At 51.4% G+C, this 26,975-nt stretch overlaps 1 protein-coding gene across 6 annotated transcripts; it reads right to left on the bottom strand.

Annotated features, from left to right (window-relative positions):
* Positions 1-618: 618 nt before the first annotated feature.
* GALE (UDP-galactose-4-epimerase) lies at positions 619-25,930 on the bottom strand. 6 transcript variants are annotated; one of them, XR_014785164.1, is made up of 12 exons: positions 25,883-25,930; positions 13,684-13,810; positions 12,553-12,668; positions 11,666-11,779; positions 10,036-10,212; positions 9,828-9,941; positions 9,656-9,722; positions 8,142-8,227; positions 5,547-5,624; positions 4,910-5,055; positions 3,906-4,020; positions 3,054-3,707 (listed from the first exon to the last, which is right to left on the bottom strand). XR_014785164.1 is itself a non-coding variant. In XM_084815932.1 (11 exons), exons 2-11 carry the CDS (start codon positions 13,802-13,804, stop codon positions 3,652-3,654), a joined length of 1,044 nt encoding a protein of 347 aa, XP_084672058.1. In that variant the 5' UTR covers positions 13,805-13,810; positions 25,723-25,930; the 3' UTR covers positions 619-3,651. The 6 variants fall into 6 exon arrangements, 5 of the variants coding, with proteins under 5 accessions (XP_084672058.1, XP_084672055.1, XP_084672057.1 ...); XM_084815932.1 differs by lacking the exon at positions 4,910-5,055 and having other exon boundaries at positions 619-3,707; positions 25,723-25,930; XM_084815929.1 differs by lacking the exon at positions 4,910-5,055 and having other exon boundaries at positions 619-3,707.
* Positions 25,931-26,975: the final 1,045 nt, after the last annotated feature.

The raw sequence follows: 26,975 nt of genomic DNA, 5'->3' as shown, positions 1-26,975 counted from the left end.
AATCAGAAAGATTCCAGTCCTAATTGCTGCACAAAAAGCTTCCAGAACCCAAACTGCCAAGAAGCTCTGAAACCAGAAGAGTGGGAGAAAATTAGGTCTGACTTGCAGTACTTGAATATAGTCTAAAAGGGCTTTTGAGTTATAAACAGCCAGTGTAGCTTGGCTGTAATGGAGCACCTCTATTGCTTGGTTATAAGATGCTCCAGATAACAGCCTCAGTTGGAGTGATTATTTTTTGCTTTCCCCATCCAGTCCTGTACTATCTGTGCCTAGCCGTGGTTCTCCAAGCTCTCTCATAGTTCTGTTACTTGGGAATTATTCCAACTGGAGATGTCAAGAGATTGATCCGGGGATGTTCTGTATGCAAAGCAGGTACTTTCCCCCTGAGCGGTCACCTCTTCTGTCCAGGAAATCTGTAACCCAATCATAGCAACTTACTTGTTGCCCAGTTTTTGAATCTTGGTCAAATAAATAAATAGGAGGGGATAGAGAACTGAGCTAGAGGCCTGCCTAATAATTGAAAGTGAGAATCAGGAAGTTCATGGTGCCTTCATTTTTTTTTTTTTTTAAAACTCAAACCAGTTATTCTCCCCCCACTCTCTTTTTGAGGAGATCGAGATCTAATCTTGCTCTGCTGTATCAGTGTGTTGGCCAAGGTTTTGTAAATGGCTGGCTTGGGGGCTCAAAGCCTTAATCCACTTGTTCACAAACAGCCCCCTCAACGTTGATGAGCAGTGCTTCACCATCACGATGCGCTTGCGTGTGCTGTAATCAAACCTGGAAGTGATCCTAGTTCTACATTAGCACGATGTGGTAGTCATTCCACACATACCCTGCAGTAAATGCAAGCCAGCTGGCGAGATTATATTTCGCGGGTGCCTCCTGGGAAATGCTCAAGCGAGGAGTTCCACTGGCGGAGCACTCCCCAGCAAGTCCAGGACCTGCACTAGGAACCCATTGCTCAGTCAGCCAGGATAGGCACTGCAGAAAAGCCGACCCTCTCCCGTTCAGCCCAGTAAGATGGATCTAAAGGCAGTTTCGAACAGCTGTGCAGTTAGTCTTCCCCCCAACCCACCCACCCTTCTAGCTGGAGGTGGGGGGAGAAACCAGGAGTTGTTGAATGCCAGTAACTTACAGTTGCTATTTAGAAAGTATATGATTTAATTCAATTCTTGGATCATAACTTACTTGAGGGGGTGCTTGTCATTTTATCAAATTGTTGTTCTCTTGAATTTTCCCTGTGGTGGTTCCATCTCTTTTGAGACCTTCAAAAACCTGACTTTGAAAGGAACAGAGCAACCTCCGCAAGTGCAGATCAGTGTAGTGCCGCTCTTGTCTTTCTTGAAGAGCGGTAGTTTTGAGATGTGTATTGATTTTTTTATACTTGATTGAGGCTATTGCTGCGCCTCTGCACTTTGGCACACTCTCAACACCGTTTTAATAGGGTTTATTTGTTGTTCATCTTTTAATTTGTTCTAAAAATTGAAATTTGTTATTCCTTAAATGAAAAAGCCGTTTAGTGCAAATTTAAACTGTTTTTTTTTTAAAGCAGCACTGCTTAAATGGCATTTATTGGTGCAGTTTGTCTCACTTTGTCACATCAAATAGTGTAGCTGGAACGTACGGCGTGACGTGCATTCACAAAAACTGCTGTTGCTGCACACCCACACCCTGGCATAGAAAGTCCGTTGCCAAGCTGCGTGTAGCTTACAGCAGAAGAGCAATGCAGGGGTGGTGTGAAAAGCCCCCTGCACTTAAAAATGGGTCTCCCCTGCCCCTCGTGGCTATAGCACATTTTGCAAGGCTTGCTAATACAGCTGAGTCCCTCTTCCCCAAAAGGCACATTATGCTTCCTGAGGTTCTTCTTATGGGGCAGGAATTCTGCTGGTGGCTGTTCTGTAAGTCCACCGCATGGACCCCCTAAAAGCAAGCATGAGATTTCAAGTGTCGTTCTTGAGCTGCTGGCTGCAGGCAAGCAGCCCTGAGCATAGACTGTGAGTAATGGAGTAGTGAGTGCAAAATCTGGCCTTGGCCTTTTTTTAGTTAAAAAACAGAAAGAGTCTAGTCCTCTGTATAGTAACTCGGCAACATCAGCACTGTCTAGTCAAGGCACAGAAATAAGATAGCATACTGGAAAGTGTGTTTTCTGGTCTTGCAGGTACCGCTATTCCGTCCTGCACACAGCAGCTTCCCAGCCTCTGCTGCCCTGTGCTATAACATGTGCCTGACTGCGAGCAAAGCAAGTGGTGCTGCTGTAACACATGCTATGTTGAGATTCCGTGTTCTCGGTTTCTACAGCGTGGTGCACACAGAGCCCCGCCGCTTCTCTACAGCATGTTTAGAACTGGTTGTAGGAAGAAGCAGAGCAGAAAGGGGCACGTCCTTCCAGCAAGCAGATCCTGGCTGCGCATCTGTTGGAGCCTGGTTTTTACATGGCTAGGTATAGATGTGAATTTGCTAGCTGAAAGGTGAGCAATTGCCTTGTTTAAGAGATTTGTCCTGAAACACTGAGCTAGAGCAGTGCATGCTGGGACTGCAACAGCTTCAGCCCTCAACACTGTTCATCCACAAAGTGGGCGGCTCATGTTTTTGGCACAAAAATGCAGCATCAGCCTTAGATCCTCTACTGCCTAGAGCTGAGCTTTAGCCATGGGCTACTTTGACAGATTGACTTGATCTTTATGGATCCCCATTTTCCATCCACTCTGTTAGAAAGATGCTTGGAAAGGTTATGTTCGTACTCTGCTACTACATTTTGGCTCCTGCATGTTCCCCCAGCACCCTCCTCCACTACTAAAATGGTAGGGGGAAAGGTGTTTCAGCCTACAACATTAAAATCTAAACCCAATAGACTGCCTCTTCCACAGACAGATGGCATGCCCACAGAAACACCACCACCTCCTCATTTTCCTGTTTTCATCACAGCCTGAAGGGCTATATCAGAAGGGTCCCAGTGTCCAGTCACAGTCTGTGACCTACAGTTTTAAGAGCAACCAGCCTAGCGGGACTCTTGTCTGGTGGTCCAAGAAGCTTTCTTGTGCAACTTAAGAGTTGGATGTACTTATCTCCCATTGCTGTTTTATCACTTACATAAAAAACAACCTAGAGTGCCCTTTATAATACAGAAACAGGAAACTGGGAAGAGAATGATAAAGTCCAAGGGCCCCCCTGCACTTTGCCAACCATGCTAATCTCACGCCCTTTTTTTGTTCAGCACCCCCTTGAACATCTTCTCAGGGCTTCAAAAGCCAGCAAGCTGGCAGCAGAGGCTGGGTTCATGGTGGTGGTGGTCCCAGGAGTGTTGAGCATCTCATCCAGTGACATCTTCCCTAGGCTCCTATTGTCACTTTTTATTCATCCTCCACTGAGTGGGAGAGTCTGCTCGCTTTGTGCCTCATTTAGTCCAAAGCTGGCTGGCAGAGAAAACCAGAGGGGAAGACAGTGTTGGGGCAAGGGAGGTGTGCAGAGGAAGAGGGCAAGGTCGCCTTCCCTTCCCAAGTAGTCTCTCTGTGCGTCATAAAAAGGAGAAGAGGAGGAAACAAAACAGAGAGGACCCTTGTCTTCCCTGAGTGAGAAGCAAACCAGTGCTCAGAACTGCTCTGGGGCAACAGTGTCCTTCCGCTGGAGGGAATAGATGACCTCTTCCAGATGCTAATTCTTGCTGAAGCCAGTGGGGTTCTGCGACTGCCACCTCCACAAGTCCTCACCTGAAAAGGGGGATGGAGGGGTAAAAGGATAGAATGATGGCCCAGTTCTCCCCAGATGTGTCAATGCAAGCATCCAGCTGGCTTCTATGTGAGCAGCGACAAGCAAGGCAGTTCAGCTGAACATTGGAAAGCTGTTTCCTTTTCCAGCTTCCACCACTGTGGGAAAAGGGTGGCACTTGATGGGGAGGTTCCACTTACACATTTTGTCCAGGCCAAAGACAGCTTTCCAGCCTAGCTCCTGCTCAGCTAGGCCAGGGTTGGCATAGCAGGAGGCCACATCCCCTTCCCGGCGTGCGATGATCTTGTAGTTTATCTAGGAGAAAAAAACAGCCTGTGGGAAGCCATGGGAAATTCACTGGATGCAGCTACTCGAAAGAGGGCACGAAGGCTGGTGAGATCATGGGCCAGAGCGCAAGACCTTGGTTCAGCCTTCCCTAACCTGGTGCCCTCCAGGGTTGTCAGCCTGCAACTCCCATCAATTCCAGCCAGCATGGCCAATGGAATTACAGAAGTTGTGGTTCAACACATCTGGAGGGTGCCCTGTTGGGGAAGGCTGCCTTGGTTAATCCCCTCGCCAGCAACGGAGAACCAAAGCAAACGTGAAGCAGTGCGAGCGGTCATCGTGGGAGATTGCCTGGGGAGAGGAGGATTGGGGCTTTGAATATTAAAATCTCCTCGCACCTATTCCATCCACATTGTCACTTAGTCATGTTTAAGCCAGGGTCTCGGCAGGAGAGAGGCCACTTTTGTCTTGGAGCAGATTTTGGGCAAGTGGCTCCAAAACACTGGAAGGCCTGACCGTGCCCTGACCACGGCGCTCCGTTGCATCAGTGCAGGCTAGAGGCAGTTTATGAGCCTCTATAATGGGGATGTGGAGCCTGCAGGTCCTACAGATGTGGCTGGACTTTAACTCCCATCAGCCCCAACTAGTATGGCCAGTTGTCAGGGATGATGGAAGCTGTAGTCGGCATCTGGGGATACCCCAGTTTCCCCACTCCTGCTCTACCTTGAGCGTAGCATGGGGACCTGGTTTGACAGGAGACCCTGTGTGCTGTCTGCATGGAACTGCAAAAAGAACAGGTTAGCAATGGCCTGGTAGGTCCCAAAACAGGGATGGGCAGAAAGGAGATCTCCAGATGTTTTGGCTGTCAACAGGAGAGCTGGTCAGGACATTCACATGACTAACTCGGAGCATGAGCTACCTGAAGTCAAGACACCTGAAGTCCCACTGGTTTACATAGGAGAGGTTCAAGTTGCGCGCTTCACACTTAGATGGAAAGCAACGGGACTGGGAGGAAAAAAGTTTTGTTTGGGCTGGATCACGCCCTCATTCCCCATGCAGAGCAAGCTACAAGAAATGAAAGAGCAGAGCAGTTCACCTGCTGCTAGTAGTACATGTAGACAGATAAAAAGCTGGGGTGAAGGGGGAGAGAAAAATACACCTGGGATAACAGGCATTATGTAAAAGGGAGCTGGGGTACAGGTCGAGCGCTTCTGTTAATTTATTTTGAAGATCTCAAGGCTTCTCCTCACTAAAAGCTCCCAGAGGGGCATTGGTAAGATTCATGTGTAGAGGGCTTTGATTTCCAAGTACCCAGTTCAGAGCGTAGCAACGGCAGGCACGCTGGCTGTAAAACTAGCCCAGCCTGGTGCCCTCCAGACATGTTGGACTACAACTCCTATCATCCCCCAGCCAGCACAGCCTGGAGGGCACCAGGTTGGAGACGACTGAACGTGACACCTCTTTTGCTGTTTGGTCAGTCCCCGCCCCCCCAATCCCTTCCCTGGACTCCAGCAAGCGGTAATCCCCCTCCCACCACGTCTGCCTTGTCACTCTACCTCCTTTCCGGATGCCTTCTCCATGGCTTTAACCATCTGCAGGACAGAGTAGCCAGTGCCAGTTCCAAGGTTGTAGATCTGCAATGATGCCACTTTTGGTCATTAAGGGTTTGTCCCATGATGATACTTTTCTGTAGTGCCATCAATATCAATGGTGTTTTTTTTCCAGAGAAAAAGCAAAGGGGCTGGTGCCCACCGCAAACTTAAAAATCTGCCACAGTGGGGAAGAGCGAAAGATGCGGGAGATGGTTACACAGCCTTAGTTTCCCTATGGGATGAGACTGAAGGACTGTGCCAATGGTGGATTGGGAGGAGGGATTTGAAGGCTTTCCGAAAGGCATCTGCTTGGCCATTGTGGAGAGCAGGATATGGGACTAGATCTGGGGAGGGAAACCTTAGGCCCGGGGGCCAAATCCCACCCTCACGGGGATCCCAATCTGGTCCTCCAGGGTTCCCCAGAAGGCCATGCCCCCTGCCTCTGGCCCCACCCCCTCTTCCCCTTGCCCAGTAGTTTACTGGCTCTTGTGCTGTCTTCCCCCCATTTCTAAAAGGCTGAAATGCTTCTCCTAAGGTTTAGTTCCAGGCAGGAAGGGCTTTAAGCTACAATATGGGGGGGGGGCCCTCACCCATCACTGGAATCTGGCCTCAAGAGCTTTGCTGAAATTGAATTCAGCCCCTCAGGCTGAAAGAGGTTCTCAGCCCTAGACTAGGGGGTCTGAACCAAAAGGCCTCTTAAGGCAGAACAGCTGTGTGATGCCAAGAGGGTGTTCCAGGCATGATGGACGGGGAGAACAGAGACTGCTGAGTGGCAGAGTGCTTCAGAGGGAAGGTGCTGGACTGGAATACATGGGCACCTTTAGACAATCTAGGAACCTGCAGAATCCTACCCAAGACAGAGACTGGGTTCGCACAACAGGCTAAGCCACACTCGGCTGTTGAACTGTGGGTTGTTTGCTGAACCATGGGTCAGCGTGTTGTCTGAATTCAGAACATTTTCCACAGGGTGGCTTGTTAACCAAGGTGGTTAACAAGTCACCTTGAGAACCCATGGTTTGTTGCTGGGTTGTTTGGAGTGGTTAACAACCACCTTGCAGAAAATGTCCTGGGTTCAGACAACACGCTAACCCACAGTTCAACAATAACCCACACTCAACCACTGAGTGTGGGTGAGTGTGCTGCGAGAACAGCCCCAAGTCAGTTTGTCATTTCATTACTGCCCTTAACAGGGTCTGAGCACTGGCTCATCTCACTCAGTTGTGCCCACTTGCAAATTAAGCACAACACATTTTAACAGCCCACAAAATAATTTTGACAGCTGTCCCCCCGCTCCCCAGCCCATTTCTCTTGTGCCCATGGGATGGCTTGAAAGGTGGACCTGGCAAGGTGGTTGCCCAGGAAGAGCGGGCAAGTGGCATAATTTTGGATCAACGGGACTGACGTACCACTACCTACACACACTGCTGCGCTTATGTTATGATTCTGCAGGAGCACAGAAAACTGGCACAATTCACCTTTCATTTAAAACAAGATAAACCATTTCTAGCCCTTGTGGCGTTCAAGCTATGCTTAAAATATCGAGGCTTGGGACCTCGATATTTGAGGGGCTGCCTCTCCCTATATATGTCTGCCCAAGGACTGAGATCTGTTGGAGGGGGCCCTCCTCCACGTCCCACCAGCGCAAGACATACACCGTGGTGGGACGTGGAACAGAGCCTTCTCTGCTGTGGCACCCCCTCCCCTTGGAGGCACGATTGGCACAGACACTGGTCTCATTTTGGCACCAAGTGAAAACATGGCTTTTTACCAAAGCCTTTGAGGGCTAAATGCATTCCCTAAAGTAGCACACAGTTTTAACTGTTTTATCATTTTAGATTTTTAATTGATATCAGTTTGTTTAATGGTTTAATATGCTTTTAGCTGTTTAAGTTATTTATTATTTTATCCTATTTAAATTGATTTAATCTGTATGTCAGTCACCCTGAGATCTTAATGATGTAGGGTGGGACACAAATGTTTTAAATAAAAATTGTAAGCCTGCGGGCAGGGACTGTCTTCTTTGTTCATTGATTGTAAGCTGCTCCCGGAGCCTTTTTTGGCTGAGGAGCGGAATAGAAATTCAATCAATCAATCAATCAGTCAATATAATGAAACCATGTGGGCAGCGCCTGCTGAAATGTCGGAAAAAGATTTCCAGAAAAAGATTTCCAGTAGTTAAAAGTGGGACTTCAGCCCCCGACGTCGCTTCGTGCACCCTCTCATGACTAGCAAAACCAGTTCAAGCTGTGCGTAACAGCAATGGTAGCAGGATAAATTATGCAAAATAAATCTTGCAGATGTACATAATGCACAGAGTCACAGAATTCAGCTTTTCTCAGTGCAGAATCTTGAACATACCACACACAAGCCTGCCTACACCAAGCACGTCTCCCGCACAAGCCCCACTGGAGCAATTGGGAGGAGAGGTCCCGGGATTGGCAAGTGGGGCTACTCCAGACATGCAGGTAACCAAGACCACGCGCCCCCTCCTGGAGCTCAGGGGGGCCCTCTCCTTCTCGAACGAAGGCACTGCTTCTGATCAAGCACGTGCTTCCCTACCTTACAGCCACAGTTCTCCTTGAGCTTCTTCAAGGCTGCAATGTGGCCCTTCGCCAGGTCCACCACATGGATGTAATCCCGGACACCTGCCAGAGAGGACGATCAGCCAATGCTCTGCTTGCCCAGGCCGAGCGGTCCCATGCCCTCGTTCAGCCTTCCCCACGCTGGTGGCCTCCAGATGTGTTGGACTACAACTCCCAGCGTCCCACTGGGGAAGGCTGCACGACTCTGTCATTGGCGGGAGAGCTTCTACATAGGGACGTTGTATCCAGCTAGAAATGGGAGAGACAACCCAGAAGGGTTTTCCCCACGAAGACCAGCTGAACAGTCCTCCTCCCTCTTACCCAAAGGGTTGCCCAACCTGTTGCTCATTCTCCCAGTCAGTCCGTCGGGGAAGGATCCTTTGCTTGGTGTGCAGGTTTTCCTGCCCGTTTTAAACTGGCTCGTCACACACACCAATTCAGGGGAGTTTTCGTACATGCACAAGGGTGTGTGTTCTCTGGTGCGCACAAGCAATGCGTATGCGCACACTCATCTGTTTCCCACAATTCCTTCCCAATGGAGGCCGGTGGCTCTGATATCAGTGGAGCAACGAATCTACTCCAGGTTTCAGTCAGAACCCTAAGGGAGCTGTCCAAGGTGCTTCAGAACTCCTTCAGAGCTCTGACTGAAACCTGGAGCAGAGTCACGCCCCTCTGACATTGCCTCCACTGTTCCTTCCTCAGGCTGTGGGGGAAATGAGGCAGCAGTGGAGCCACAACCCCCCCCTCCCCAGGGAGCTCTGCAGCAGGCGGACCAGCAGTTGCCCACGGCGACAGCATGAGGCCTTGGGGCCCTGGGCCAAGCCTCAGAAGCACACGGAACGGTGGACAAGAGGCTTCTAGGCCTGGGACGTGTACAGGCGTCATGCCCTGTGGACGACCGGCAGACTTCCCTCCTGCCCTCCGTGCCCCAGCCTGCATTCACGCTATGGCTGCAAGTGCTCAAGCAACACTACTGTGGCAGAGTTTAGGGTTAGAGTAAAGACGGCCTGGGTTGACACAGAATGCAAGCAAAAAGGGTAAGATCAAAACGCGCGCGCGCGTGTGTGTGTGGGGTGTATGCATGGGGGGAGGGGGGGACTACCAGCCCACAAACCCCTGCTCCTACCTTTACATGGGTGGGCAATACGCAGCCCACTTGCAGCCCCCCCGGCCTTTTTTTGAGGACCCAAAATTGCTGCTGAAATTCAGCAGTGGCAGCAAAAAAGCAGCAATTCCTCTTTAAATGTGTGCAGGTAGAGTGTGCCTTGTCTTAAGGAGAAATTGCCCCTTTTTGCCACTGCACCACCAAATTTCAATGGCCACTTCAGCTGCGGAGAAGGTTACAGCCCCTGGTGGGTTGCGGGGGTGGGAAATTGCCCCCGGACGTTGCCTACCCCTGCTTTACATGTTCAAACTTCCCCAGCCACTACTTCAAGCCAGTTTGAGGTGGGGTACTTTCATTTGCAGCCTGGATGAGTTCAAACAACTTACCTGTCCCGTCCACTGTGTTGTAGTCATTCCCAAATACGCTCAGGTACTCTCTGCGACCCACGGCCACCTGGAGCAGACAGAAGAAAAAAACTGAACAAAAAGACGGAGGAGATAGCAAGAAAGCTTTAATGGACTAGACGGAGCGGAAGGGATGCTCGTGGGGGTTTGGTACCTGGGCCACATAGGGCATCAGGTTGTTTGGGATGCCCTGGGGGTCCTCTCCAATTCTTCCTGACTTGTGCGCTCCAATGGGGTTGAAGTATCGCAGGAGAACAGCGTTCCAGTCCTGGAGAAAGAAGCACAGAGAGAAGCGCGGTTGTACATGGCACAGGCTCTCCGAGGGGGAGGGGGTATCCCCGGGTGCAGTTCGGCTCCCTTACCGGTTCCGCCTTGCACAAGTCCCGGATCATCTCTTCAATGAAGTATTTGGATTTGCCGTAAGGGTTGGTGCAGCCTCCAACCAGATGCTTCTCGTCCAGAGGAAGGTAGGCAGGGTCTCCGTATACTGTGGCTGAACTGCTGAACACTATGTTCTTTGTTCCGTGTGCTTTCATGACCTGTGGAGGGCGGGAAGATCCAGATGAGTTGCCCTCTGACCCGGGGCTTGCAAATGGCTGCAAGAGCAGTGCAAAGCCATGTCGATGGGCCGGCAACAACTTCCCAGTTTAGCCTGGCCCCCTCAGTGAGGCTTCAGGGCAGGGGTGAGCAACTTGGGGCCCTCCAGATGTTTGGGCCTGCAATTCCCATCATCTCTCCCCATTTGGACTAATCAGTGGATCGCCACTTTAGCGTCCATATCTACGGATCACAGGTTACGCCTGATTCAGCAAAAACTCCTGTTCCTTGTGTAGTGGTCACAACAACTCTTTAATAAGGGTCTGTCTCTCCAAGTTGGCTAATTGCTTGAGGTGTAACACAGCTAGTGCTTCTTTTTATCCATGTTTTGGCAATGCTCAAGAGTTGCCCCTTTTGGGGAGGAGGTTATTACACGGATAAACCTTGTATTGGAACACTCTTTAATATTTACTGATGTACATGTCCTCTTAAATGATCTACCTGCTTCCTGGAAGTTAATGCATGGTCAGCACAAATGGATATTCTGCACCCTTTTGACAGCTGAAAGACTGATACTACGACGTTGGAAGGATAAATGCTCACCTCCTATAATGCAATGGACTGAGGACCTTACAATGCTTTCAGTATTTAAATGGATGGTATATAGACCTTCAAATGGATACTTAGATGGATATTTGGTCTGCCAAAAGTTTATGTATAAAGGTTGAAGTTTAGGTATAATTCTTAGCCCTATTTTCATATCTATATCTATAGATGTTGATATACACGCTTCATATGCATGCATGGAAACTATATTCCAATTTATGTAGCTACATTCCCCCCCTCTTCTTGGTTTGGTTTTGTTGAAATTTCACAATTTTTTTTTTTTTTAATCCCTCACCATGGCCAATGGTCATGCTGGTTGGGGATGATGGGAGTTGAAGGCCAAGACATCTACAGAGCAGCAGGTTGGGTAAGGCTGCGCTAAACAGTGCGCAAGATGCCAATGACAAAACTGCAGCTCCCCACCCCACCCCACCCCGCAAGTAGGAACAAGAAACGCAAAGGCCTTGGCAGCAACATGGTTTGCATGGGCTGCCTTCTGGGTCAGAAGCAGCGCCTTGCGGCATGGAGCAGCCCACCAGGTGCCGGGTCCAACTCGGACAGAGCAACAGGACGCTCAGGAGCTCACTCAGGAGCAGTGACTTGCTGGCCAGGGAAGTGGGATCTGGACCTCAACTTCCTCACCAGGGAAGACCTGCCCCCAGCGCCCAGGCTGAAGACGGCGGCCATGGCTGAGCTCGACCACGACAGAAACCCAGGCAGCAGTCGCAAGCCCCTCTGGACTGCTCTGGAGGCAACTATGCTCCCCATGAACACAGCTTGTGCAGAAATCAAATGGGCACCCTCCCCAACGCAGGTTTTCCCTTGCGCACTCTCCCAGGTGCCACTCACCTCCAGCAGCTGGATGGTCCCCGTAAGGTTCACCTTGTAATATTCCAGCGGCATCTGGACAGACTCTCCAACAGCTTTAAGGCCCGCAAAATGCATCACGGCGGAGAAATGATGCTGCCGGGAGGAGGATGGTGGGCTACGTTAAGAACACTGACACCCATGCTACACTGAACATGCTACATTCACACTTCCCATTCTTAACTGTGCCATTTCTTGAGGACGTTCCCCTGATGGAGAGCCAACGGAGCGCAAAATGCACCAGGACCTGTGGCAGGCTTTAGGAGAAGGGCCATCCCTAGCCTCCATTCAAACAACTTCCTCCTGAGGTGGTAATGCAAACACGCAGCTGCGCCAGACGGCCAGGAGGGGCGCAGCCTTTGCTGCTTGGCAGGGGAGCCACATGCCAGTCCAACGCAGCCCCAGTGGGAAGGCGTGGCCCCCATCTGGTGCGGAGGCAGCCTCCGAGTTCTGAGAGGGGCGGGGGTGGCTCTACCTGTGGCTCTGCGGTGCAAGTAAAATCAACGAGGGCGGAGGTGATGTGCCGCACATACGCAGATGCTCTGATGTGCACCAGAGGGCACTTCAAAGCGTCCCCTGGGGCCCGAAGGGATCAGGGGAAGCAACAGTAAAGCTGAGCTTGCTGTGGAGGCAGGAGAAGCAGAACCCTCCCCCTTGTCTGCCCAAAGCGATCCCTCCAGCGGAGTCCAGAGAGCTAGAACAGCAGATCCAGGAGTCCCGAGTGCTGCTCCGCAGATGGCAGCATCTCAGAGAGCTGCGCCTGAGCCAGGACAGCATCCTCTGAGGTGGTGGGGAGGGCAGGGGCCCCATGCCCGTCACAACAGGTATGATGGTGAAGGGAACATTAAGCTGCAGGGTCAGGCCCTCACCTTCTTGAAGAGCTCCTGGAGACCCGCCTCATCGAGAACATCCAGTTCCTGGAATGGGATTTCCTTGCCCACAATCTCCTTCACCCGTTGGATACTCTCGGGCACCATGTTGCCCCCTGGGGAGAGAGAACCGGCTTGGGACGCTGCGCTGCTCCCCTGCCAGTCCACTGGTGCTCTCTTCACTGAGCAGGACTGATCCAGCCCACACACACGCAGGGCTGGGGCAAGCAACCGACAGCCTGGGGGCCCAATCTGACCCTCGGGGACTTCCCATCTGAGTTCCAGCCTAGCCCTTGGCTCAGAAGATTCCCTGCGGCAGCTGCTTCCTGCCACATGAGTCAAGTCAGACCTACCTCTGGCGAACAGCAACACCCCCGTGCCATTCACTCTGAAATGCAGGCCAAGGGCTCCTGAGCCCCCTCCCCGCAATCCTGCCACAGCCCCAGCGGCTGTTAACACAGGCAAGGGTGGGGGGTAGCTGAATGAAAGAGCCTTTTGCCCACGACTAGAGTGAGCAACCAAGACGGACAGAAAGAGGGGTTCTGCCAATGCCTCTGTTGTCACGCTGGGGAGGAGAGGGTTAAAGAGCCCTTTGCTTTAACCAATGCTGGCTCCACCCTCGCTCAGTCAAGAAAACAGGAAGCAGCAGTCCACCAAATCAAACCACTGGTCTGTCTAGCCCAATATCGCCACCACTGACTGCCAAGGGCTCTCCAGGGTTTCAGAGGGTATCTTTGCCAGCCCTACCTGGAGTTGACGGGGATCGAACCAGGGCCCTTTTGCATGCAAAGCAGGTGCTCTACCACTGAGCTATGGTCTTTCCTCTAAAGGTAAAGTAAGACTCTAGTCCTCATGGTTCTGAAGAAAGGGCCGATTTGAACAGAAAGCTGCCTCCCAGTGAGTCAGACCCTTGGTCCATCTAGCCCAGTACTGCCACCGCCGACTGGCAGAAGCCCTCCAGGGTTTCAGGCAGGGTTTGTTCCCAGCCCTGCCAGGTGAGGCTGGGGACCAGACCTGGGACACCTTTTGCATGCGGTGCCTTTGCTCTGCCGCTGAGCTCCGGCCCTTCCCTGAATTCAGAACAACGGCTCCACACAGCCTCGCCCGACAGAGCCTGGGCTCCCAGCTTACCTCGGATGGCATTGTGGAAGTTGTCGATGACCACAGGGGCGTAGCCGGCCTCGACCAGCTCCAGCACACAGTGGCTCCCTATGTAGCCGGCCCCACCCGTCACAAGGATCTTTTCCGACATGGCTGCCTGAACAGGGACAGAGAAGCTGCTTGAGAAAGAGACGAGGGGCCAGGGGCCTTCCTGGGGGAAGAACCTCAGAGCGACAGGAGATGGGGGCGACGGGAGTCGGCGTCCAATACATCTGGCACGTGTCCGGTTGCAGAAAGGCTGCCTTAATGCCAGTATTATTTATTTATTGCATTTATATCCTGCCTTCTTTCCTCCTAAGGAACCCAAGGTGGCATACATAATCCTCCTCCTCCCCCATTTTATCCTCACAACAACCCTGTGAGGTGGGCTGGGCCGAGAGTCTGTGACTGGCCCAAAGTCACCCAAGTGAGCTTCCATGGCTGAGTGGGGAATAGAACCCGGGTCTCCCAGCTCCCAGTCCAACACTCTCGCCACTACACCACGCTGGCTCTCATGAAGCTTTCTTATACTGAGGCAAAATATTGGTTCATCTAATCCAGGGGTGGGCAACCTGCAGTCCTCAGCCTAACTTCAAAAGCCCTTCTTGTAAGCAATCAGCTCAGACCTCTGGGAAGTTCATTCTGTCCCTTCCCCAGCAGCCCACTAAGGAGGGAAGAAGGGGGGGGGAGCAAGAGAGAAGGAGGGAATAAAGACGGTCAGCAGGTACTCCCGAAAATGGAGGCCGGGCACATATTGCGATGGCACTAGATGCAAAGTGCGGACATGGTTCACTGGGCCTGGAATTCACCTTCGCTCACATTTGAGGAGGAAAAAATGGACGCTGCTGGTCTGGCAAGGGCAGGCTGGACACAGGGGCAATGCCCGGCGCCACCGTGGCAGATGCCAGTGTGGCGGCTGAGGAGGATTTCCAGCGGTCAGGAAGGCCAAGGGAAGGGATGGGGCAGGTTTTGACAAGTGAACAGCAAGGATGGGGTACGGAAGAAATGGGAACAGTTGGACAGGCTGGCTGGGGCCGAAGCAGTGCCCTCAATGCCCTTTGGGATATGCGAGCTCTGTCAGAATCCTTGCCCCGCCATGAAGAGCCTCGGCCAAATGAGCAGCTTCCTACAATGCAGGGTTGTTGTGAAGGCAACCAAAGCAACTTTTGAAGCCCACCATACGCTAAACAGGAATAATGAAGATTGGAACGGGACAGGGGACCCCCACCCTCCCAAATTGGTCCTGCAACCACTTCCCCCCTCAAAAAACCCACACACATATACATTTGAGAGGAAAGGGAAAATTCACTTAAGGTGCAATCCTATGCCTGTTTAGACAGAAAAAAAAAGTCCTACAACTCCCAGCATGCCCCAGCCAGCTGGGGCATGCTGGGAGTTGTAGGACTTTTTTTTCTGTCTAAACAGGCATAGATTGGGCCCTTAAACATCAATTTCTTAATTCCTTGGGCTCAGAAATGCTCCTCCTATTTCATACTCACCTTTGTACCAAATGCAGTATACTCAATGTTGACTTTGCTCCACTGCAACCCCCCCCCCCCCCACGCACGCGCGCTTGTATGGTTGGGAAACGCAATATATTGCAGGAGATAAGTTTCCAGGATCTAATTCCTCACACAGTGGGACGGGTGCCCATTTTAAGGTCACGTATGCAAAGAACAAGGGCAAGAACTCAAGTTTCAATGTTGTTTGTTCGTTTTTAGAACTAGACAGCACAGAAAAATGGGTGCCCAGACAAAGCTTTTCAAAAGTTTGAAGGAGGCGTTTAAAAGCAGTGACAGGTTTTCAGGGAGGAGGGAACCAAGAGGTTTGTCCAGGAATACAGAGCACATAGCAGAAGGGACCAACCAGGCCTTAGCCCAGGGACTGGCAACGTGTGGCGCTTCAGGTTTATTTATTTATCGTATGGCACATTTACATCGCATTACAATAAAAACATAGAGCATAATAAATATGAAATGTAAAATATAAAATATAGACAGGAATATTACAAACGTATGTCTAGGTTACAGATATAGTTTTTTACTTCTGTTGTCACAGCCAGGAAATCAGCAAAGTCTCCATTGTAGGCTCGGTTTTGACACTCTGTCACTATGTGTTGGATAGTTTGTTTTTCAGCCCCACAGTCACAATTTGATGATGTTGTTTTGCCCCATTTATAAAGGGCATCTGCACATCTACCATGATCCGCGTGAATTCGGTTCAAGGTTGTCCATATCGCACGGGGCTGGTCAAATCCAGGTGGTTTTTCCAAGATGCAGGGCAAGCTTTGGCATTGTGGAGGGCAGTTTCCTAGCCAATGTTGTTTCCACGTGTTGTGGATATTGAAATCATCTTCTAGAAGAGCTCTAGCAGTAGAAATGGCTGGATGTCTCGATCTTAACCTGTTTCGCTCCAAGAAGGTTACGTCATTGAGCTTCAGATGTTTTGGGTTACAATTCCCATCGGCCCTAGCCAGCATAGCCCATGGTGAGGGTTGCTGGGAGTTGTAGGCCAAAACATCTGGAGGGCCACAAGTTGCCCACCCTTGCTCAGAGTGGCTACCCTCTTGACGGTAGAACCTCAACCCCTTTCCTGAACATTCCAGCTTTTATTTAGGTAGTCACCTTTTGAAAGATATCAGTCGACTAATCATATGGGGGGGTTTTTAGAGAGTGATCCTATGGCCCCTAGACAACGTCTGGGGGACCACAGGATAGTTCAGATTCCTGGATCCAAGGTCAGAGACAGCACTCCGACCCCAGACACAGGAGTCCGAGCTCCCCACCCCCTCACAGCCGGTGTGGCGAGAACCGCACCAACTGCCTCTCTGAGCTCGCAAGTGCGACCCCAGGGAGGAGGGAAGGGGGCGTTTCTGTGGGCAGGGAGGGGACTGGGGAGACCGGCTTAAGAAAAATCCTCTGGCCTCCCCAGCCCTCTTCCTTCTCGCTCCACAGAGCCCCAGCTAGATGGACAAAAAAGCCCATCTAGCAAAAATGGAAAGCAGAAGGAGCACAGAGGCAAAGATCATCTCCTCCTGCTCTGCATTGGATACCCGTCGCCTCTGAGTTCGGAGGCTGATGGGCATCCCGATGGGATTGCGCCCCCAGTGAATCCAGTATCTAAAGGGCCATCATGCATAAGATTGGAGCAGACGTATCCTCAGTTGTTTCAGGACTAGAACCAAGGGGCTGAAATTGCAGGGAAGCAGACTGCCGCTACACAGGCGGAGAAGCTTCCTGATTGTAAAACGAGAACAAGCCAAGATTGCTGCACTGGTCCATGCGTAAAAATTCCAAGATCCGGGGGTGGGAGATGGAAAGCGGTTAGGCAGTCCCTTTATCAGGAACAACCAAAATGCTACCACAGACTGTGCAAGCTTTCAGTTCTCCAGAACTCTTCCGTCAGGCTAGGTGGTATAACAGTAAGAGCTGTTTGGCATTGGAACAGACTGCTTCGGGAGGTGCTGGGCTCTCCTTCGCTGGAGGTATTTGAGCAGAGGCTGGGCAGCCATCTGTCAGGGATGCTGTGATTCCACCCTGCATTGCAGAGTCTGCACTGAGCAAGGGGGTGGACTACATGACCTTTAAGGACCCTTCCAACTTCCCTTTCTTTCACACAGAGGAGGGGAGGACTCTTTTAAGATGGTGCTTGCCACCTGCCATTTTCATTAAATACTCATATGAAATATATAGATATAGATTTTAGAAGTTGAATATCTGCTTCCTGATTAATTGGGAAACATACCTTTTCAATCAAGCAAAATGGTCAAACCAGTTAAATTAATCTATCAATACAGTGTTGCCCTACTCTCATTGAAAAGATGCCAGTCTCTAGTCCAACCTGGCACCCTCCAAATGTGTTGGTCTACAACTCCCATAGTCCCTGGCTGGGGATGGTAGGAGGTATAGTCCAACACATCTGAAGGGTGTCAGATTGGGGGATGGCTGAGCCCAATGGAAGCTCCCCAGTGGAACTTTTTACTTATGGAGAAGAGATATGCAGGCAATATTAGACTTGCATGCTGAGTAACGGAGTGACCCTGCTCCGAGTGTTCTGGCTAAAGAATAATCCTGGAATGACCGACCAGCACCCGGTACTTGATTTTAACCGCTTTAAATATATATATTAGAGAACTCTATAGATATTACTGAAAAGCTAAGTGCAGGGGGTATGTTTTGCATTTTGGCTACAACTGCTGTAATCTTCCATGACGTGCATTATGTGAAACGTTTCTCTTTCCCAATCCTTCTACAGTGTAGTCCAGCTGAGGGTTGTATTGGGTTGGCATCCACGAGGTGCAAGTCAATCCAGCCCTCCACCCCAAAACAGTCCTGCACCCCTGTTCTACACTTTCAAACTGGCCGGACAGGGAGGGGGCACCTCTGAGCATGTACAGAATTCCCCACCACTGAAGAATCAACACTAGTCCCTACTAAATCTTGCCTGGAGCCTGGTCCTTCAGACATTCTTGAGTGTTCTCAGATCCTGTTTTACAAAGTGAGCAGTGCAGAGAAAGGAACAGAGAGTGGGCGGGCAGCAGATCCGCTTCTAGGAACACACACTCTTTCCATCCCATTTACTTTTTCCTCTCCTTGCCCCATGATGGCCTACCTTTTAAAAGCAAGCATTCATTCAAATTTTCAGAGTTTAAAAAAAACAAGAAAATGTTCCAGGACTTAGATTTGGAGTCCTCCTTGTCAACATAGCTAAGTCGGAGGGTGGAAGTGGTTCATTTGCGCACTGAAGGAGGGCAGAACTCTGGACAGGGAGACGGTCTATTGAGATCCACCCTGTTTTTGCCCAGGAACAGGAGATCCAGGTGCCAGCGCCACAAGACAGGACACCTCTGGCAGCCCAAACATCTCCCTTCCCTTTCCAGCAAACAGACGGCACAACCCAACCACACACACAGTGAAAGAGGTTTCTGTCCTTCTGCTCCCTGGGGATTAAGGCAGGGCCTTAACAGGAAGGGATGGACCTGGGAAGGCGGGGGGCAGTGTTCGTCCCAAGTGGACACTTTTCCAAAAACAGACTCAACTCAGTCTTGAGCTGGCAGCACTGAGTCCCTGCCTGGAACAGAAGCCCTCAGAGTAGCAGCTGGGAAGAGGGTGCTACCTGGACAAACTGCTCGCTCCAAAGGCCAATGAAAAGAATATCTGTATACACAGACACACAGGAGAAAGCGTTCACATGGGGGGGGGGGAGGGGAATTATAGCAGAGATGCAGCCCGATGGTTAAACTTGGACCTGGATCCAACTCCAGCCTTGGCCATGCTCCTGCGCAGCCTCAGCCAAATGGCTATCCCAGAGCCTCCACTTGCCCCATCTGTAAAATGGGAACACGCTGGTTTCCTGTCTACTGGATCCAGCACAGGCTCCCCGTTCTTACTCTCAAAGTCTTCCATGGCCGTGCCATCTCTTATCTCTCCACTCTTATATTCTAAGAAATGCCTCCCCGTGGCTTTCACTCCTCTAGCTGAGTCCTGTGGCCTCAAGAGACTCCACCCTCCCTTCCTTGCTGCTAGGAACAGCCTCCCTGAATACCTGCGTGATGCCACCTCTCTCCCCTCAAATCCCATCTCAACCCCATCTTCTCTGTAAAGTCTTTGGTACAACCACTGGTCCCAATACTCTTATAAAGCCTAAGTATGTGTAACTGGAAGAATCATGTGTCCCCTCCCCTGCCCCTCTTAAATCCTGCTTCCACTTGCTTCCCTTTCCTCCCTCATCTCCCCTGTATTGAATTATAGAGTGTATGCCCCTTGGGGCAGAGACTTGTCTTCTTGCACTCTCTAAACTATATAAAATCACATACAAGGCATTCCGATGCCACTATATGAATTGGTTTTTTTTAAAAAAGCAACCCAAGGTGGAAGCAAAGAGATGGAAGAGAAGTCGTGTGCGGCAATCAGCAAGCAGCCAAGCGCATACATGCGCACCTCCCACTCAGATATTTAACATCTAGGTACCCGGGAAAGGGGGCTGAAATGTGAAGAACTCTACAGCACATTCTCTGAACATGGACATTTTTTTTTTTAAAGGCATCCACAAAGATGTTTCCCCCCAAAGAGGAAATAGGGAGAAGTGCCAGAAAACAGGGCTCTGCGCTTGACTAAGAGGGACAATCGGCGCATACAGGCTTCTTCCGCTGCCTCAGGCCTGCCTGCACACCGTAAGAAAGCAGATGTGTGGTTTTTTGCTCCGGCAAAAGCAATTGACGGCACGTAGCATTTGGATTTTTAAAAATAAAATCTCATTACCAGCCAGAACAGGAGCTCTGATTACTATCAACAGCTCTGATGCTTTTCCCTTGCCATTTCTCCTGGCTGAACAGACCGTCTGGTCAGCCCTCGTCTGGGCCGGGCCTGGCCTGGCGTAACCTCCCTCGTTCCTTCACCCATGGACACTCGGCCTGAGCCCAGAACTATGATTTCAATCCATCTTTGCTTGCTTTATAATCTGCAACCTCTGTTGCAGAGTGATTAACGTTTAAGCTTTTATTGCCACAACAGACAAAAAGGTATCTAGTGCTTCTGGCAACAGCACAGCCCTCACCTCCTTCCTGTGCAAGGGTGCCAACATGTGTGTGTGTTTAATTTTCTGCTCCTGTGTCTTTAACATCAGCCCGACAAGCAGAAATTTAGCAGGCAGAATTTTCCTGTATCTTTATGCCCAGGAAAAGCTTCCTGTGCTAAATTTCTGCTTGTCAGGATGCTGGTTAAAAGAACAGGCACACGGCCAGTGAAAACATTGGCCATCTGATTCCTGCATCGCTAGTTCTGTAGGGAAAGAGCATTCAGCTCAGTGACAGCTCAGGCGCCTTTCTGGCCCCACAGGTGTGCCAAAGGACAGTCATGGACTCTAGGTGTGTAGCCGATTACGTGGCCACAAGCCAGCCTGTGACAGAGAACAGGATACAGAGACGTCAAGAGTCACATGAGCGCTGATAAGAAATAAAAGGTGGGAGGACGTGAATGAGGGGACCTCCCCAGAGCAGGCTGGACCACTGCAATTGAAGCTGTAAGCATCTCTCAGCAGCCATCATCAGAATGGCAGGTTTATTCAGGCATGCGCATTTTCTAGGCAGCAACCTAATCGAGCGGACGCATGCAGGAAGGGAGCAGGCGTAGCAGCCGGCCCACCGCCACATCAGCGGTGTCACACCCAGGCGACCTGGCCCTGCAGGCACACCTTGCGCACACACAGCCCCTCTCCTCTGGAATGAGACCGTAATGCTAGCAGGCCAGTGGAGGCTGGTGGCTCCGATGTCAGTGGGGCAGTGAATCCACTCCAGGTTCCAGTCAGAACCAGTCAAAGCTCTAAAGGGGCTCTCCAAGGAAGCCCTCTCTCAGTCGGAGAGTTCCGTCTGAAACCCGGAGCGGATTTACCGCCCCACTGACACTGGAGCCACCAGCCTCCACTGCAGCAGACCCTGGGCGTTCAGGGGACAATGAAGGAGGATTCAAAATCTTTGCACTTGGCTACGTGCAAAGATTTGGGGATTCTATTGTTGTAAGCCACCTTGGGAGAGCTCCTGACTTGACAGGCAGCCTAGAAATATTTTAATTGATTAATTAAACACACAAGCAAACCAGCCACAAACTGGCAACAACAGCCTGGGCAGCAAGGAGAAACCTGCGTTAAGTCAGACCATACAATGACATCATAAAGAGGCATTATGAAGAGAAGACGGAAAAATCTGGGAGGCAGCTTGACTAGAGGAAAATCAAAAGCAAACATTAGACCAATTCAATCTTTTTTTCTTTTCTTTTTAAAAAAGTTGCCATGTCTGTAGATCTGGGCCTTGCAATCTGGGCCTCGCATACAGGCTGTCACTCAACACGTTCGGGTTTAAGCCACCTGAAGTTTCCTCAGGAAATGATGAGACTGGTGGCGACTGGTGCCCACTATGGCTGGCGGGGTGGAGAGCAGGACAACTAACGGAAGGCAGAACCAAGGGGCCATCGTAAGTGGAGCCAAGGGGTCTCGGTCATCTATAGCAGCAACCAATTGCAGAGCAAAGGGAAACGGAGGCGAATCAACTTTGGGATCATGGCTGCAAAGCAGAGGATGGGCAGGGAGCAAGGAGATCCACACAGCAACACCGAAGCACTCTTTTGGATCCACATTTTTCTACTGCAGCAACAGCCCCCAATTGCGCAGAGGAGAGAAACGGAGACAAATAACTTCAAAATCATTCCTGCAAAGCGGGCATGGGGGGCGGTCTCTCTCTTTTCTGCTCTCCCTGTTTTACACTCTTTTTCTCTCTTAGTCACCCTCTCTTACATTCAGCACATGTGTTTCAATCCAGCTTGGCGCTGCTCCACCCACACAAAGCAATGAGCCACCAATGGGCAAGACTAGGGCACGATTCCACTAAAGCTTTTGTTAATTAGCTGGCCAGATTGATTGGGCAAGAGCAAGTTTTAATAATTCGGGCTGTCAGTTATGAGTACATTTGTGTATTTTTTAAAAGACTACTTGTTTCTGGGGTGCAACCTTAATACGGAAGGAAAGAAAAAAGGTTGCAGGCTGCATTTCCTTTTACCAAAAATGGACAAAGACCTGAAGCGCCTTTTTATTTGTATTCATTAGCAGCCCAAGCATCCCATTGCATCTGCGTTGAAGACTGGGGAGGTGGTACTGCGGACAGGGGACGTTTAACCCTTTTCTCTCATACCATCCTCCTGATCTAAAATGCCTCCTCCAAGGCTGCTTTCAAGCTAGGGGAGGGACAGGGGATGGTACCTGGATGTTTTTTTCTCTGCAAAGCTAATTGTTGTTTATTCGGTCAGTCGCTTCCGACTCTTTGTGACTTCATGGACCAGCCCACGCCAGAGCTTCCCGTCGGCCATCGCCACCCCCAGCTCCCCCAAGGTTGAGTCAGTCACCAGCTTTGGGGATGGGGTGGGGACATTTAAATCAGGGAAAGAGCATGAGAGGAATCCATTGATCACTTCCTGATCTTTGAGGCAGCTACAGGGTGCTGGCAATTTGTTTAACAAAAAACACAAACCCTGGAGATCCTGAATCAAAGATCTGCTGTGCTGCATCTAATTCAGCCCTAAGCCACAGTCTCCACTGATTAAATTATTAGCTATCTTTTAAAATATGCCTATATGGAGGTTTTGGTAATATGCAGACTTGCTTCCATTTAATAAATCAATTAATTCATCAGTTGATTAAAAGGGAAGTGACTAATCAACTAAACACTCTTTACTTGGCTGACAGTTCTCCGAGGCCATTTGGGTAGGAGGACCCCAAGAGCCAAACAAACCACAGGAAGTCTTGGCCTGTAGCAGCCATGGGTCTTAGTCAGTGTGCACAAACTTCCAGCCATGCTGCAACCACTGTCTGAACGGATCATGTCAGGGCCAGCCACCGCGCACTGAGCTCAGCCTGGATTGGCTCTTGGCTCCTGACCGCAACTCAGTGAGTGCTCCACTCTGGGGTCAGGAAGCATTGAAGCAGCTGAGCCCCATAGCAGCATGGCTGGAAGTCAGCACAGATTGGCCTAAAAGCAAGGATGCCATGACCTCAGAGCATTATGCAGACTTGCCTTCAGTTCTGAGTAGACACAAAGAGGCTTGCCCTGTTTACTTCTGCATAGGGTTAAAACAGGTATGAATTACATTTTGGTCTCACCCACTTTTCCTTTAGCCCCACCCACAGTTGCATCAAGCCCCCCCCCCCCCCCAAAAAAAGACCTTCCCCAAATTGAAATTTGGTCCTTGGACTGAAAGAGGTTTCCTGCCCTTGATGCAATGGGTGAGAAAGATCTCCATGAACTGAAATCAGCCTTCAGCTTGGTGAATACCAAGCAAGACCAGGATAACTGTTAATCAGTGTAGACAGTATTTTACAGATCTCACCCCATTCTTCACAACAACCCTAAGAGGTAGAGCATCATTATTATCCCTTATTATATGCACACCTGCCAAAACGTGAAATTTAAGGTCAACACCACCTTTCACACATAGCATCACCCATATATAGCAAGCGCTCTCTCTCTCAATCTCTCCTAGCTAGCTAGCTAGCTAGCTAGCTAGCTAGCTAGCTAGCTACGTTTACACTTATAGGCTTACACCCAGAAATAGAACACAGTGCAGGAATATGTTGGAGGAGGGGTTCTATGCAGTTCTAACCTGGTCAGTTCTCAGTGGCCCTTGCCAAGTTCTATATGACAGAGGGAAGGCGAGAGGATGCCAAGCCTCTCTTAAGACAGTAAGTTCTAGGATAACCATGACAATCGTCCCTTAATTTCTCCCACATAAAAGAATGGCTGTCATTCATTCCTATAATAACGTGGGGAGGCAAAACCTCAGGCCTGGGGGCCAAATCTGGCCCTCCAGGACTCCTCAAATGGCCATGCCCCCTTTCTCTGCCTCCTTCCCTCCCCACCCCACCCACTGATCATTTGGTGGCTTCCTCTTTTTGTGCAGTTTTTTCCCCCCATTCTGCAAGGTTGGAATCCCTCTCCTAAGGCTTTAGTTACTTGCAGCTTTAAGCCACAACAGGCCTGTTCGCAGGTCACAACAGCCCACTGCGGCTTACCTGTGGAGACTGTCGTGTTGTACTGGGCACCTGAGGGTGCCGCTGCTGCATGGCACCCCTCAGGTGCCCGGGTTGCCATGGCTTGTTCTGTCGTGCGAACCAAGATGGTACAGGTAGTTTGAGGGTTAGACAACTCTCAGATAACCCTAAAACAAGCCATGGGTTATTTGAGGGTGTCTAACACTCAAATAACCCCTGCCGCCTGGGTTTGTATGACACCGCAAGCCAGGCGCCACGCAAAAATGGTACCCAGCACAATCCAACAGCAGCTGCGGGTAAATTAAGCCCCAGTGGGCTGTTGTGTCATGTGAGCCAGGTCGATATGTTGGTAATTTTGTGCCCATTCCTTTTGCCTTCCGTCCTGCCCACTGCTGGAATGCGGCCCCCAAGAGCTTCTTTAAAGTGGAATTCGGCCCTCAAGCTGAAAGAGACTCCACACCCCTACAGAGAGAAAGTTAATCACCATAATGGGAGCAAAATCCCTTGATGCTGAGCGGCCTTATCCCTTGCAGACAGGGAAGGCCTAATAACATACAGTGTGTCCTACGTGCAGAGCGCACAGAGGCAGATCACACACCCCTGGTTCCCTCCATCCACCACCTCTCATGATAGCAGGCGTTTCACCAGTTACATTACGAGAAAAAGAACGCATTTACTACGGCATAAACCGTGACGGATGAATCTGTTTGCCTTAAAGGTGCCACAAAGACTCTCCATTGTAATTGCCTGTCCTGGGTGCGAAGTGGGCTTCCCCAGCCTGGGTGCTCCTGCGCAGGCGTTCGCTCGCTTGCACGTGTACTAGAAGCAAAAGGCCAGACTCGCCTCCTGAGAAAGGGAGCTGTTCTGGGGGAAAGGAGCGGAAAGCCAAAGGAGGGGAGCTCAGACGAACGCCCCCACCTCGCCCCAGTCCACACGTCTGCGAAGTAATTGCCCCACAGGCAACTTACCAGGAAACAGGGGCAGCTGGTGGTGTGGTTTCACACAGCAGGCTGACATGCGGAGAAGGAGAGGAGAGGTGAGGCGCCAAGCCAGGGAAAGCGGCACCTGCTCGTTGCCAAGGTGTCTGCCTACTGCTAGAAGCACAGCCAGCAAGAAGCGAAGCGAAGCGAAGCGGCAGCCTTCGTGTACACCAGGGGCCTAAACGAGGGCCTCCCGCCACACCCACGCAGACCCCTCCTCCGTTTCAGCTTTCCTTGGGGGCAGCACGCCCGCGGTGTGGCGGCGAGAGCGCTGGGCCGGGCGCCGGGCCCCGCTCGGCCACGGGAGCTCACTGGGTGCCTCCGGGCCGGCCACAGGCTCCCAGCCCAGCCTACCTCACGGGGCTGTTGTGGCGGCGGCGAGGATAAAACGGGGAGGGGAGGAGGGGAGGGGAGGGGAGGGGAGGGGAGGAGGGGCTGGGTGCCTCGCAAGAGGACAAAAGGCGGGACATAAGCGCCGTAAATGACGGAATAAGCACGCAGGCAGCATCGCCTTTACCAAGCATCACCCCGGGGCGACGTCCCCCTCCGCAGGAGACGAGCGCGCCCCGCGCTTCCGGAGTGGGCCCCATCTCGCGTGGGCCGGCCTCGCGCCCGCCCATCCGCCCGCGGGCACGCAGACGCGGGCCCGCGGCTTCCCGCTCAGCTCGCGCACTCACCGGCGGCTCCGCCAGCGCCTTCCAGGCAATGGCCGCATTCTCCGGCGCGGCGCCTTTAAGGGCGTCCGCTCCCCCGCCCCTTCGCTCCCCCGGCTCCGCCCCGGCCCGTAGCGTGGCGACACGCAGCCGCTTCCCCATGGAAACGGGTCGCTCCCGCCCCGCCGCGCCGCGCCGCCTCGGTACGGGAAGCTGTAAAGGCCAGAAAGCGCCCGCGCACCCCGAAATGCCGCCGCGATGGCGCGCCGCGGCTCCTGGGGTGTCCCGCGCCAACGTTTTGATCTTCCTCGGCAGGAAGTCTGGCCGGGGGGGGGGGGAGCTCAAAGCTCCTCCCGAAAACGCATGCGCGGGCCTCATAGGCCTAAAGCCCTTCAGGGCGCAATCCTATGCCTGCGAAGAAGAAAAGGCCTACAACTCCCAGCATGCCCCACCCAGCCATGCTGGCTGAAGAATGCTGGGGCTTGGAGGCCTTTTTTCCAGGCTGGGGGATGCTGGGATCTGTAGGCCTTTTTTCCTGGCTGGGGGATGCTGGGATCTGTAGGCCTTTCCCCCCCCCCCCCCCCCGGCTGGGGGATGCTGGGATCTGTAGGCCTTTTTTTCCAGCTGGGGGATGCTGGGATCTGTAGGCCTTTTTTTCTGGCTGGGGGATGCTGGGATCTGTAGGCCTTTTTTTCCAGCTGGGGGATGCTGGGATCTGTAGGCCTTTTTTTCTGGCTGGGGGATGCTGGGATCTGTAGGCCTTTTTTTCCTGGCTGGGGGATGCTGGGACTTGGAGGCCTTTTCCCCCCCTGGCTGGGGGATGCTGGGACTTGGAGGCCCTTTTCCCCCCCTGGCTGGGGGATGCTGGGACTTGGAGGCCTTTTTTTCTGGCTGGGGGTTGCTGGGATCTGTAGGCCTTTTTTTCCTGGCTGGGGGATGCTGGGACTTGTAGGGAATGCTGGGAGGTTTTTTTCCCCATCTAAATGTGCCTAGGATTGTGCTTTCAGTGGTATTAAATATTAATAAAATGAAATGTATTCTATTTTTTTTTAAGTGCCCAAGTGCATATCAGTCATCCTAGGATCTTTCCACTCAAGGCCCAGAAGACATAAACAGA

Source organism: Heloderma suspectum, chromosome 10, assembly GCF_057233095.1.
Source record: "Heloderma suspectum isolate Gila_16-S chromosome 10, 16-S_ref, whole genome shotgun sequence".
Classification (NCBI taxonomy): domain Eukaryota; kingdom Metazoa; phylum Chordata; class Lepidosauria; order Squamata; family Helodermatidae; genus Heloderma; species Heloderma suspectum.
Note: the sequence above shows the minus strand (reverse complement) of the source record. Positions and strands in the feature narration are given on the sequence as shown.